The 14,745-nt window shown below is 40.8% G+C and overlaps 1 protein-coding gene across 1 annotated transcript in view; it reads right to left on the minus strand.

Annotated features, from left to right (window-relative positions):
- Window positions 1-1,104: 1,104 nt before the first annotated feature.
- LOC134609082 (uncharacterized) overlaps window positions 1,105-14,745 on the minus strand; it is a 414,098-nt gene continuing 400,457 nt past the window's right edge. The window contains exon 11 of the mRNA XM_063452473.1: window positions 1,105-1,303. Coding sequence (XP_063308543.1) covers window positions 1,121-1,303 — 183 coding nt within the window. The 3' untranslated portion in view covers window positions 1,105-1,120. The remainder of the gene's footprint in view (window positions 1,304-14,745) is intronic.

The following is a 14,745-nucleotide window of genomic DNA, read 5'->3' on the forward strand; positions in this document are numbered from 1 at the left end:
TCTCAATTATATAAATTGGGATGTTTCTATATAGAGCTTGTTTTTTGTTTTTTTTAATTCTTTAATTGGATGACTAAAATACCAATGAACAGCTGCACACATCATCTTGGATTTTCAGAAGGAATATATAAAAAAAAAAATTAAAATAGTCTTGGTATCTTTTTAAAGACATATTAGTTACTGAGGTAAAGTTCTTGTAAAGTTTTGGATTATATTATCATAAACAAAATGATAATTGAGATGAGCAACATTTCATAAAGATCCAGGTGACTCATTAGATGTAGTCCTTTTTTGGACACCTACGCCCCACAAAACTCTCTTTTTCATTTACTGTGTGTGTACTTTTTTTAAAACTAAACCAATAAGTGAATATATTTACATATCTAATAGTGTAATATTATATAAAAAAAATTATAATGTGTTTAGTTAATGTCTATTAATTATAATGTGTTTAGTTAATCAATGAATATGAATTGCTAGTGGACTGTAGAAGCAGATCTCTCACCTGGAAAAAATACATTTATTGCAATAGTGTGCATTATACTGTCATCATTATGCTAACATTTTGAAAAAGTAATTTAAAAGATAATAAAGGTATTCTAATAAGGCATGTATCTAGTGTCAATGTAACTTTTCCCAGCATTATATCTGAACTCTTCCATCTGACGGCATGCATAGCTAGACATTTTTGAATTTGAAACATGTTTTACAACTGGTGTTATCAATCGGAAACTGCAGCAAATCCCAGACAAGCAGACAGGAGTGTAGCATCGGTTATATATTTGGACATCCATTCTTTGAATATATCTATTGATCCTCACCTCAAAATAGCAGTGGTAGAGAAAACAAAGAGACAAGTGACCAACATGATTGTATAATGAGTTTAGCTGTAATTGATAATAAAAAAACAAAAAAAACTTAAAAACTGTTAACACATCATTTAGACAATGTCTTATATATATTTTCCAGTAGAGCTATTTTGTATTGTTTTCGGGGGTTGTTTTTTTTGGGGGGGCACGTGAGCTTTTAAGAAACAAATTCCACATATATTTTTCTATAAGTTGATATCTTTATTTTATTATTGTTTTGTTTTGGGGGGGAGGGTTTGTAGAAAATTAATTCAGCACTCCATGGCTTCATCTTCGTCTTCGCTAGATTGTATAAAATCATCTTCAACATTCTCAAGTATATCTTTCTCTGCATCAGAATCTTCCAGCTCTTCACCACCACCACCCAGTTCGCTTAATATCTGTTCGACATGCTCCAGTAGTTGTGAATCGTCGCATTTCAGCTTGTTGTACAGCTACAAGTAAAACAGAACGAGACATGTTTAGCACAGAGCAGCATGCGGCGTTAATAATTTCACAAAGCTCTTAATGGATGGAAAATATGATGGACTTAAAAGCATTTGCAAATTGAAATCCCGGAAAAAAAAAGCACTATGCAACTATTTTGTCTAATTTGGGGGAGGAGACGTAAGCAAGAACATATTTGTTGGGCAGCAATTTACTTCTAAGAGTTAGATGGAAATATAATACCAGCTGAGCTAAGAGTTTCTATGTGCAATGATTGTAACGTAGACTACCGAAACCAATACACTTTAAAACTTTAAAGTTGACGTTTTAGACCAATATAAGTAATTATGAAGGATGGATCAAAAGGCATGGCTATTGCTAACTTAACTTAAACTTTCTGCCTACCTAAAGTCTATTTTGCAGAGTGGAATATTTTACATTTAAGAATTAGTGATGTCGCGAACATGAAATTTGCCGTGGGGGTGGGGGCCGGTGGGGAGGACAATAGGTCCCCCCTATTGGTATTTAGGGCCCCCACCTGCCACTCAGGGGTGGGGGCCGGGGGGGGGAGGACAAAAAGTCCTCCCCCTTTTTTTTACTTTAGGGCCCCCACCCGCTAAGGGAGGGGGGACACCTTTTTTTTTTTTTTTAACAGTGAGCAGCCACAGGCTGCTCACTGTTTTTTTTTTTCAGTGTTTAGTTTTTATTGACAAGTTTTCAAAATAATAAACAGTGGGGTACAGAAGGGAAGAAGGGGAGGGGTAAATAAGCAATGTGTACATAGCATACGGGAGGCAGATATTGTCATTGTACAATTATACTGAGAAAATAACAGTAAATTAAACGTTAGTTAAGGACAGGTTAAGATCCAAGTCCAACAGTACAACAATACAGCAATTTGCACCACATAGAAGCTGATACTTAGACTATGTTTGCGGAAATGAGTAATGGCGACAGTTAGATATATCCAGAATTTCATATAAGAGGTACATACACACCAAGAATACAGTATATTGACGATGACCATATCACTCATAATGATACAAAGTGCATTAGAACATATTCATGGAGTTGATGATATATACATTTCGTCATATGCGGAGATATAATGGCATCAGAGAATGCAGTAGTCTGTTGCATGTGGGGACCTGTTGAAGTGTGTTGCAGATCATGTCCAAGACAACGTATCCCCTGGTATGTGCGACGTATGAGAAGTCGCATTAGTAGTATTATTTTAATATTATGTTATTATCAATATTATTAATGCTATAATTATTACTATTGCTAATGCTATAACCCCATATGGAAATGGGGCATGAGTGGTAGCCTTATGGGCAGCCATTGTAGCGGAGTCATACTGTGGGGTTTGGAGACCTAGGGTTTAGATAATCCTAAAGAAGAGGACTCTAGGATAGGAAGGGAGTAGGATAGGAAGGGAGCCACCATTATTTGACATGTATGTGCAGGGGATATTCTATATATGGGGGGACGTTATATCAGTTTAGTGAATTGTTTGTAGATAGAATCCCAGTTTTCCCACTGTTTGTTGAATTTGGACAAATCTCCTCTCTTAGCCCATTCCTTCTCATGACAGTAAATAGTGTTAACTTTATTGATAAATTCTTGCAGCGAGGGAATGTTGTTGCTTTTCCAGTGAGTGGCGATACATAGTTTTGCAACTATTAGGATATTAATGATCGCTGCTCTTAAAGGGGTGCATAGTAATTCGGGTAATAAGTGGAGTAAACAGCCTGCTGGGTTTAGAAGTATTTGCATACCGTAAAGGGAGTGTATAACATTCTTCACATAGTACCAAAAGGTTTGAAGTTTCGGGCAGGCCCAAAAAATGTGTAGTAGTGATCCTATGCCTTTATTGCATCTCCAACATGTGGGGATGGAATTAGGGTAAATTTTGTTTAGTCTAGTAGGAACTAGGTACCACCTCATTAGTACTTTGAAGTACGCTTCCCATAGAGTAGCGCATTGAGTAGATTTTTTGGTGGATGATATGGCTGTGAGCCAATCTTGTATATGAAATTCTTCGCCCAGATCTCGTTCCCATTTGATCATATAGGGAAGTTTAGCAGAGGTATGATCTCCTGACTGTGCTAGGTAACATAGTTTGAGAAATTTTTGCGGGAGACGAGATTTGGAAGACATGTAGCAAGTGTGGCCTATCAGGCTTAGTGATGATAGATCTAGATGCGTGAGAGCAGCAGTGTTTATTATATGTTTCACCCTTAAGTAAAGGAATATATCTCGCTGTGGCAAGTTGTGAGTGGTTTGTAAGTCAGGGAAAGTTCGAAGGCCTGTAGAGTCAAATAAAGAGTATACGTGAGTCAGGCCATGTAATGGCCAATGGTTTATGGGAAGGTCTGGTGATATTGAAGTAAGAACTTTTAGAGGGGCTAGGTAGAGTAGTTCATCTTTAGGACATACTGTTGTACTCCATGAGTTCCAAGAACGCAGGAGAAATTTTGTGCTTGGTAAAAGAGACGTGGAAGTGTGGTTACCTTTGGACCACAATACGTTGTGTAGGGATGGGATGTTGCCACAAGCTTGTTCCAGTTTGAGCCAAATCGGGTTGGATTTGTTTGTCATAATGTTCAAACTCTGTGCTAGAGAGGAGGCCTTATAGTATTTAATAATATTGGGGACGCCCAGCCCTCCCCGATGGATAGGGCGCCATAAGGAGTGGAGTGCGACTCTCGGGGGTTTTCTCCTCCAGATATGTGCATTTAGGACGGTTTGGAATTTAGTAAGGATAGAGTTCGGGATAGTGATGGGTAAAGTGCGGAATAGGTAAAGTATGTGAGGTAGTGCCATCATTTTGATCGAATTGATCCTACCTATCCAAGAGGTGTTCATTTTGTCCCATTGTTTTAATTGAGTTGAGATTTTTTGCAGGACCACTTCATGGTTCTCTTTTATGGTTTGTGATTTCGATTGGGTTAATTTAATGCCTAGGTATGTTATGGAGGTCTTGCGCCAATCGAAGGGGAATTGCGATTTTAGGGTATCGATCAACTGAGGAGTTAAATTCAGCGGAAGTATCTGGGTTTTAGTGATGTTATTTTTGTAAAATGAAATCGTGCCATACATATTGAGAGTTTTCAGAAGGTAAGGAATGGAAGCAGATGGGTGTTTCAAAAAAATTATAATATCGTCCGCAAATACAGCAAGCTTTTTTTCTCCCGCAGGTGTGAAAAGGCCTGGCAGTAAGGGATCATTTTTAATCGTGCGAATGAGGGGCTCCAAACAAAGAATAAATATTAGGGGGGATAAAGGACAGCCCTGCCTTGTGCCATTGGAAATATTGAAGTTAATAGATGAGAACCCAGTGTTGAAAACTTTTGCGGATGGCATGGAATAGAGGGCCATTATACTAGTAAGAAAGAGATCAGAGAAGCCAAAGGCTTTTAGGGTGGCCGACATGTAAGACCAGTTCAGGCGGTCGAAGGCCTTTTCTGCGTCAAGGGCCATGAGGACCCCGGATTGGTGATGGCGGGTGGCCCAGTCTATCAGATCCATACAGAATCTGGTGTTATCGCCCACCTGTTTGCCTGGCACGAAGCCCGCCTGCTCTTCAGAGACCAAATTTGGTAACAAGTTTTTTAATCTATTAGCTAATAATTTTGCGTATAGTTTCACGTCTGCGTTTAGCAGAGATATTGGGCGTAGATTTCCACAAGATGTGGGAGGTTTGTTAGGTTTGGGTAAGGTTATGATATATGCTTCCAACATTTCCTGCGGGAAGCTGCCTACTTTTTGTATTTTGTTAAAGAGTTTAGTGATGTGTGGGGTGAGTTGTGGTTCCATTTTAATATAGTAATAGTTGGATAGTCCGTCAGGGCCTGGGGCTTTATGTTTCGGTAGGGACTTTATGGTTGTGGACACCTCGTGTTCCGTGAATGGGGCGGACAATTGGTCATTTTGTTGTGGTGTAATTTGTGGAAGTGAGATATTTTGTAGAAACGCCTCTATGTCTTGGTTGCTAGGGATGCTTGTGTTTTTGTCTAAATTGTAAAGATCATTGTAGAAAGATGATAATTCGTTGACTATGTCTATGGGATTGAATAATTTTGTGTTCGATTTGGAGAGAATGTACGGGATTTTTGTTTGGAGGTATTTGGATTTTAGTTGATTGGCTAATAGTTTGCCGGCCTTGTTGCCTAGACTATAGAACCTTTGCTGGAGTTTTACTGCCTTATTGGCGAAATCTTCATTTTGAAGGTTCAATATTTGTTCGCGTATTATCGTGATTTGTTTCGTGGTGGAATGGGAGGGTGAGTGTTTGTTGGAGTTTTCTAATGTTGTAAGTTGTCGATGAAGTGAATCATATAGATTTCTAGCTATTTTCTTTTTAGTGGAGCCTAGTTTGATGAATGCTCCTCTTAATACGACTTTGTGCGCTAGCCATTGGGTTTCTATAGATGTGTCGGTAGTGGTATTGTTAGTGAAATAATCTTGTATTTCTAAGGCAATTTTTCTCACGTTATCAGATGGGTCTAGGATGGACTCATTTAATCGCCACGTACCCCGGCCTTTTGTAGGGTAGGGTACTGCTATGGTGATGAGAATCGGTGCATGGTCAGACCACGTACGTTGACCTATGGTTTGGTCCAGGAGATGAGGTAGGGTTGATTTATCGAGTAAACATAAGTCTATCCTTGTATATGTCAGGTGGACTGGAGAAAAAAAAGTAAAATCTTTGGCTGCGGGGAATAGATTTCTCCAGGTGTCAAAGAGATCATGCGAGAAAATAAGGTTTGAGAACAGTTTACTATTTTGAATGGTAAGTTTATTAGGTTTTTGATTATTGACTCGTTGGATATCAAGTGAGGGATCAAGTGTACAGTTACAGTCACCACAAATTATGACGTGACCGTGTTTTAGGGTGGATATCTTTTTTATGGCCTTATTGAGAAAGGAGAATTGAGCGTCATTAGGAGCATAAAGGGAGGAGATCGTAACTTGAATGCCATTAAGTTCACCAACTAAAATAAGCAGCCTGCCTGTAGGGTCAGCGTATTGTCTGATGGGGGTGAACACCCAATCCTTGTGAAATATAATTGCCACACCTTTAGATTTGTTAGGTGCGTAGGCATGGTACTCTGTGGGATATTTGGATGATTTTAAATGAGGTGGATTGTCTTTGCAAAAGTGTGTTTCTTGGAGGCATACTATGGCAGCCTCAGAGTTGTGCATGTCTCTTATCACTTGACTTCTTTTGTAGGGGCTATTTAGTCCTTTTACATTAAGGGAGAGGATTTTCATCGTGTTAGTCATCATCGAGGGTAATGAAGGTTCTCAGTAACGGGGTATGGAAGTAGATGTTGAAAGGTACAATTCTGTCCCCAGAGGGTAAGCTTTGATGCATAGGAGGAGTACAAGGAGAGAGAAGGGGAAGGGTGATAACATTAACGGGATAACTATATACACAGACATTTTCTCTAAACAGAAAATGTAAAGTGGCCATTTTCAGACACTAGAGTGTCTCAAGTGATGACCAGGGGGGGTGAGAGAATTCTTGCAACCCGGTGTTAATAATTCTAGAGTGAATGAGTAACTGCAAGGAAGTCATTACAATATAACTTAGTGAACTGGAGAAAATTCTTACATGTATAAATCGTCTTATAATATATCTTGGCCACATGAACGAGTGTGGAGATAGCATAGTATGTTCTGTTGAAGCGTGAGCTTGCTAGCGGTAGTGCGATTGGGGCCCTGAGTACTAAGTGTATAGTACACGGATTCCCAATAATAAATAAATTGGGGTGTGGGTGAGTAGTGGGGAATGTTTGCACCACGACGGATGCTTATAATAACTTGCAAACAAAAAGTGACTGAAACAGTCGCTAGGTTAGGACGGTTCGCTGTAGCCAGCTGCTTATAGTTGCAGGTAACGAATAGCGTGTGAAGTAGCCGTGAAGCATCTCCAGCACGCTATCCATATGCGTTGCATAGTTCTTTAAAATAAAAGTTATATACAATGAGGATAAACAATATTAGAGACATAACAATATATTATTAGCAATATATACACTTGGCAATTAATTTGAAACGCGAGCTGGAGGTGTATATTATCAAGATCAGGGCACTATGTATGAGTCAAGAAGGACTCACCAAAATAGGGTAACCACGTAGATGGCAAGTGTCGTGGGGTAAAAACCTATCAGCGAATATTTACATTGCATGTGAGACTTGTTTTCCATTCTGTGGGTAGGGAACACACTATCGGCGGTGCTTTGCAACCATCTACTTAAAATTGAGGGTAACAATTAACGTATATAATACCCATGAGACATATGTACAACGTTATCTATAATGTATCTTTGATCTTAAAATAATAGTATTGAGAAAAAACAATAGTAGGGACATTCAATAAAACGTTTGCTGTATATACACTTATCAATGAAACTGGAAGCACGGGCTAGAAGTGTGTATAGACAGGATTAGGGCAATACGTCGATTTAGAAGGGATTTATAAAATGGGATGGCCATACAAGTGGCGAGTGTCGTGGGGTGAATAGCCAGACATTTACATTGCCTGCGAGGCGTGTTTCCTACAATTGTGGATGGGGAGTGCAGAGAATAGTGATGCGCTATGACCATCCACTGCCATTAAGGGTAACAAACAACGAATTTAACAATCATATAACACACGTTTAGCGCATTCCACAAACATATCATAGCTCAAAAAATAATAATTAATAAACATCAATAGAGACATAACAGTGCATATGGATTGTACTTTCCACAGGTGGACAGTAGTAGGTATTTGCTGTGGAAATAGTTATTAAGTTGGTGGTGACTTGTGGGATGATAGCATAAATGCTTGCCTAGCTACAGCTACAAAAAAAAAATGTGTAGGTTCTCAATTACCGACTAGAAGAGGCGGATATAAGTAAAAAGTAAAATCAGTTGAGGGAAAAGAACATTAAAAGAACATAATGCATGACATATTATATTATACTTTGGTGTCACAAAAGTAATACTTATTCTCATCCCGGCTTATAACTGGAAATAGAATGGTAGTTCATGTTTTGTGAGCCGGCGAAACCGCCATTTTCCATTCCGTTTGAAGTCGTCTTGGAGAGCAGCTTCTGGACGGAGATTTGAGCGGAGCTACGTTGGAGTTGGTCCAAAGGCCCCACTTAATGAGGAGTTTCATACCTTCTTCCGGTTCGTTGATTACGTGTGTTCTGTCTTGCCGCCATATCAGAATCTTTGTAGGATATCCCCATCTATAGGAAACTTTGTTGTTGCGTAAAGTTTTGGTGACAGGTAAAAATTCCTTCCTTCTTGCCATGGTAGTGGCTGATAAGTCGGCATACAAGGAAATTTGTTGGTAGGGGTCCGGGAGAGTACCAGCTTTCCGGGCCGCATTTAGTAGAGCGTCTTTGTGTGTGAAGTAGTGGAACTTCACTATAACGTCCTTAGGGACGTCTCCAGACATGCGGGACGGGCGCGGTAACCTGTGCATGCGATCGAAGGCCCAAGCAGAGTCCGGTAGTTCCGGGACCAGGGATTTGCATACAGAAAGTATGAAGGCTGGTAGAGTGTCGTGAGGCACATCGTCCGGAATGCCCCTGAACCGAACATTCTGTCTTCTCGACCTGTCTTCTAGGTCAGCCAATTTAAATTTAAGCGTGGAGTTTTCTTCGGAAATCTTTTGTAGCTTGTCGGCCATTTCGTTGTGGGCTAAGCAGATTTCGTCGGATCTTTGTTCTAGCTGACACGTTCTGTCACCTAGAGCCGAGATTTCTTTCCTTAAATCCCGATCAATCTTCAGAAAGTCCTGTCGTATAGTTGAACGAAGTTCTTGCAGCATTCTATGCAAGCTGCGATCTGTGACCATGGTGTCAGAAAGTTTTGATGAGGTCGATTCGCAGTCGGAGTTAGCTTCAGATGCGATGTCCATGACGCCGCCATCTTGAATTTCTCTGCGACTATCTTTTTTCTTGTTTTTTTTTGCCATGTCAGGCAATTTCAGTTGCTTGGGGGGAGACATTGGTACGAGTTGTCTCTTTGGGGATTTTGCAGTCAAAATTTGGCAGTTATCGCTATCGTTGTCGCTCGTTAGGTTAGCAAGTCGACGGAGCTCTCAATCCATGCGACTGCTCTCGCCGGAAGTCAGACACGCCCCAGGCTGCTCACTGTTTAATAGACATGCCCCTACTCGCGGTATTGCAAGTAGGGGCACAATTTACTAATACTAAGTAATTTTTACTTACTGTTAGTAAAATTGTCTGAAAGACCAAAAAAAAAAAAAAAATAGGGAGCGGACCAAACATCGCATATGGCCATCCGTGGCGAACGCGAACACGCTATGTTCGCCAGGAACTATTCGCCAGCGAACCGTTCGGGACATCACTATTAAGAATGTGATTGCATTTAAAGGCCAAAATACAGGGAGTGCAGAATTATTAGGCAAGTTGTATTTTTGAGGATTAATTTTATTATTGAACAACAACCATGTTCTCAATGAACCCAAAAAACTCATTCATATCAAAGCTGAATATTTTTGGAAGTAGTTTTTAGTTTTAGCTATTTTAGGGGGATATCTGTGTGTGCAGGTGACTATTACTGTGCATAATTATTAGGCAACTTAACAAAAAACAAATATATACCCATTTCAATTATTTATTTTTACCAGTGAAACCAATATAACATCTCAACATTCACAAATATACATTTCTGACATTCAAAAACAAATCAGTGACCAATATAGCCACCTTTCTTTGCAAGGACACTCAAAAGCCTGCCATCCATGGATTCTGTCAGTGTTTTGATCTGTTCACCATCAACATTGCGTGCAGAAGCAACCACAGCCTCCCAGACACTGTTCAGAGAGGTGTACTGTTTTCCCTCCTTGTAAATCTCACATTTGATGATGGACCACAGGTTCTCAATGGGGTTCAGATCAGGTGAACAAGGAGGCCATGTCACTAGATTTTCTTATTTTATACCCTTTCTTGCCAGCCACGCTGTGGAGTACTTGGACGCGTGTGATGGAGCATTGTCCTGCATGAAAATCATGTTTTTCTTGAAGGATGCAGACTTCTTCCTGTACCACTGCTTGAAGAAGGTGTCTTCCAGAAACTGGCAGTAGGACTGGGAGTTGAGCTTGACTCCATCCTCAACCCGAAAAGGCCCCACAAGCTCATCTTTGATGATACCAGCCCAAACCAGTACTCCACCTCCACCTTGCTGGCGTCTGAGTCGGACTGGAGCTCTCTGCCCTTTACCAATCCAGCCACGGGCCCATCCATCTGGCCCATCAAGACTCACTCTCATTTCATCAGTCCATAAAACCTTAGAAAAATCAGTCTTGAGATATTTCTTGGCCCAGTCTTGACGTTTCAGCTTGTGTGTCTTGTTCAGTGGTGGTCGTCTTTCAGCCTTTCTTACCTTTGCCATGTCTCTGAGTATTGCACACCTTGTGCTTTTGGGCACTCCAGTGATGTTGCAGCTCTGAAATATGGCCAAACTGGTGGCAAGTGGCATCTTGGCAGCTGCACGCTTGACTTTTCTCAGTTCATGGGCAGTTATTTTGCGCCTTGGTTTTTCCACACGCTTCTTGCGACCCTGTTGACTATTTTGAATGAAACGTTTGATTGTTCGATGATCACGCTTCAGAAGCTTTGCAATTGTAAGAGTGCTGCATCCCTCTGCAAGATATCTCACTATTTTTGACTTTTCTGAGCCTGTCAAGTCCTTCTTTTGACCCATTTTGCCAAAGGAAAGGAAGTTGCCTAATAATTATGCACACCTGATATAGGGTGTTGATGTCATTAGACCACACCCCTTCTCATTACAGAGATGCACATCACCTAATATCCTTAATTGGTAGTAGGCTTTCAAGCCTATACAGCTTGGAGTAAGACAACATGCATAAAGAGGATGATGTGGTCAAAATACTCATTTGCCTAATAATTCTGCACTCCCTGTAGTCAATATATTAATTAAAAAAATGCAGCTTGAATTAATGACTTGTCACTGGATTTGAATGTTTTTTTCCTCACTGTTAAAATGTGCTCTCTTTTTCAAAGCAGTAAAAAAAGAGAATTGAGTTGAAGACAGTGAAATCATTAGTTGCACAGAATTTTACCAACATGCCATGAAACCCAGAAAAACTGAAAATCTAATCACACTTATTAAACTTTATAAAACATAAAATATACATAATCACAATGAATGGTACTAAAGGCTTAAAGGGTAACTAAAAGCACCATGACCACCTCAAATGCTGCCCATATGGAGTTCCACCCCTCTGCTCCCAAAAGTGTAATGCCACCTCCCACAGTGTCATCAGAACATTCCAGGCTGGCAGTTATCAATTCTGTCCAAATTTCAATGCAAAGACGCTCATTCTTTGGATGAGAGTGTTAAGCTGAGCTCTCAGTAATATGTTGTGAACCTCCTTACAAAGGATGCTAGGAGTCTGACGGGACCCAGTTAAGAGGGCAAATAAGACTGTAGTGGTTATGATGGTTGTAGCAACCCTTTAAATGTTTATGGATCATAAGCTCTTGGGATTCCTATACCAGGCTTCTGCTTAGCTGACCCTTTTGAAGAATTTGAAGATAAAATAATCCATTCATCTTGTCATCTATTTTATATAGACATGTGCATTCGTTTTCGTACGTATACGATTTCGTCCGAAAATTCGTGTTCTTTCTTATTCGTTTACTAAAATGTAAACGATAGCCCTACAAATGAAATATAAAAGAAACGAAAGGCAAATGCCGAATGCATTACCATTTCGTTTGTTTAAGAGACTCCGTGCTGCAGGGGAATTAACCGCCCACAGCACGGAGAAAAAAGCACAGCGCATGTGCGGAAAAAAAAACAAGGAGGGAGCCAACAGCACTATCAGCACCCTCCATGCAATAATATTAATTCCTACCCCCCATTAAAACCTGTGGAGGTCACTATGACCCCCATATTAATAAAAAGGGAGATTAAATCATCCCGCATGCCGCAAGTAGGGGCATGTCGCCCAAACAGCATTAAACACGTAATATAAATAACTAGGATCCCATATTGATAAAAGGCAGGTTAAATATTCCCACATGTCCCTACTCGCGGCTAGTACTAGTGACTGGGCAGCTATTGCTGCCCAGTCGCTAGTGCAATAAGGGAGGGCTTGGAACAGGTCCCCCGTTCCCTTATAGTGGGGAACAGAATATAACTAAAATGGGGGGACATAGTTTCCCTTTGTTCCCCACCCGTGACCCGTGAGTGGGGGGCTATTAATATAAACAGGGGGGACCTAATGTCACCCCTGGTCTCCACCCACGTGCGGCAGGTGGGCACTTTAATTAATTAAACGAGGGACCTAATGGTGCCCACCCATAAGCGGCGGGTGGGGACCCTAAATAAATAAATAATGGGGGAGACCTAATGTCCCCTCTGGTCCCCACCCATGAGCGGCATATGAGGACCATAAATAAATAAATAATGGGGGGAACCTAATGTGTGCTCTGTCATTTTACACAGCGTAGGAAAGTTCTTTGGAATTTTCCCATGCTAGGCAATTTGTCTCAATTTGAAAAGCAACCAATCACAGTGTTATGAGTCCCCCCCATTATTTTTTTAAATAGGGTCCCCACCTGCCGCTCGTGGGTGGGGACCGGAGGGGGACATTAAGTGCCAGGTCCCCCCTTATTGCACTAGCGACTGGGCAGCTGCCAAGTCACTAGTAGTTTTAAATGACAGCGAGCAGCCACTGGCTGCTCACTGTTTAGGCGACATGCCCCTACTCACGGCATGCTGCGAGCAGGGGCATGCAGGAGGATTTAACCTCCCTTTTGTCAATATAAGGGTCATAGTGACCCCCATACTGATTTATATTTAGTTTGAAATGACAGCGAGCAGCTGGTAGTACTGCCGGCTCCCTCCTTGCTTTTTTTTTTCACATGCGTAGTGCTGTTTTCGTCCTAATGGACGAAAATAAATGATTTTTTAGCGAATTTCGTTCGAAAACGAATGGTTTGTAGACGAAATTCGGGATTGACTAATGAAATTTCTATTCAGTACGAAATCATTCATACGAAACGAAAATTTTACTAGTGCACATGTCTAATGTGGCGAAACCGACCTCGCCACTGGGCATTGGAGAAGACTGATTGCCAGCCTCCTGCCATGTGACTATGGCCCCTGGGATGTATTGCCCTTTAAAGACATTATTTGGGCTTATTGGATTTTGAAACACTTTTTCTGCCCCTTTGAATACATTAGAAGGTGTGCCCCTCCCCCGTTTCCTGTCTATTGTTCTCCAGCAGGGTGTTGCCCCAGGGACACTGCCAGACCAGTTGGAACTTGTTGCTATGGTTTAACCCCATGGCGACTGGACTGTGTTTGTGGTATCTGAGCGCTGTGGGGGTTCTTTTAAGTATAATAGGAGTTATGTATTTTTATGTACTTTATTGTATTTGGCTACCATGTGGCTAATGGGAGTTTTGCCTCTGTCCTTGGAGATAATTGGATTACTTCCCAATTATCTCCAGGATAGAAGACTCTGTGGAACTGGTTTTGGGCAGAAAAGCCATGCTTCATTTGGTCAAATAGGACTTTCCCTTAACTTTTTAACCGCTGAACCGATTGCCCTGATTTTTGAGTATGTGTATATTTCAAGCATTCTGATTCTGAAAATGTATGTGAATGGCGTGTATATTTTGGAAGTTATTAATATTTTGTAAAAGCAATTTCTCTGCCTGTGATAATTATATTACCCATTGTGTTCAGTAATCATATCACAGGCAGAGGGGAGGATTTTGTGTGGGAATGTGTGTGTATTGTACGGATTGATTGGTTGTATTTCAAAACCCTGTGGGCAGTACTATGTTTGTGGATTGTGAATAAAAGAGGCTGTATGTGCCAGTACAGTCAGTTCTGCTTGACCTCAAAACGAAGTGTTGTCTCGTTATTGGGGGAATTGGATTGTATGCTGATTGCCAGGAGTGTAAGCTGATTGTATGCTTTTCCTGTTCAGCTGTTTACAGCATTCTTATGCTTGAGAGCATTTGTATGCTTCTCCGGTTCGGTGATTGTGGTGTCTGCTAGAGTACTTGGAGCCCTCAGGAAGCGCTAGGAGCATCCTTCAACGGAGGTACCCAGTCGGGGTGCCCGTCGATCCGTTACATCTAATATAGATTGTAATAATTGGCACACACTTTAAATTCACTGAATTTGTAGCTTGTTGTTAGATTTCCTCATACAGTCAATACACGTACCCACTTTGTTAAAATGAAAGTCTCAGATGACCCTGCTGGAACTGGACAGATCACCCTGATGTGTGAACAAGTACAGGAAACAGCCAATTAAACTATGTCATTCTTAAAGGGAGACTCTAAGCACCAAAACAACTTCCACTTATTGAAGCAATTTTGGTGTATAGATCATGCCCCTGCAAGCTCACTGCTCAATTCTCTGCCATTAAGGA

The sequence above is a fragment of the Pelobates fuscus genome, chromosome 4 (genome assembly GCF_036172605.1).
Source record: "Pelobates fuscus isolate aPelFus1 chromosome 4, aPelFus1.pri, whole genome shotgun sequence".
In the NCBI taxonomy this organism is placed as follows: Eukaryota; Metazoa; Chordata; class Amphibia; order Anura; family Pelobatidae; genus Pelobates; species Pelobates fuscus.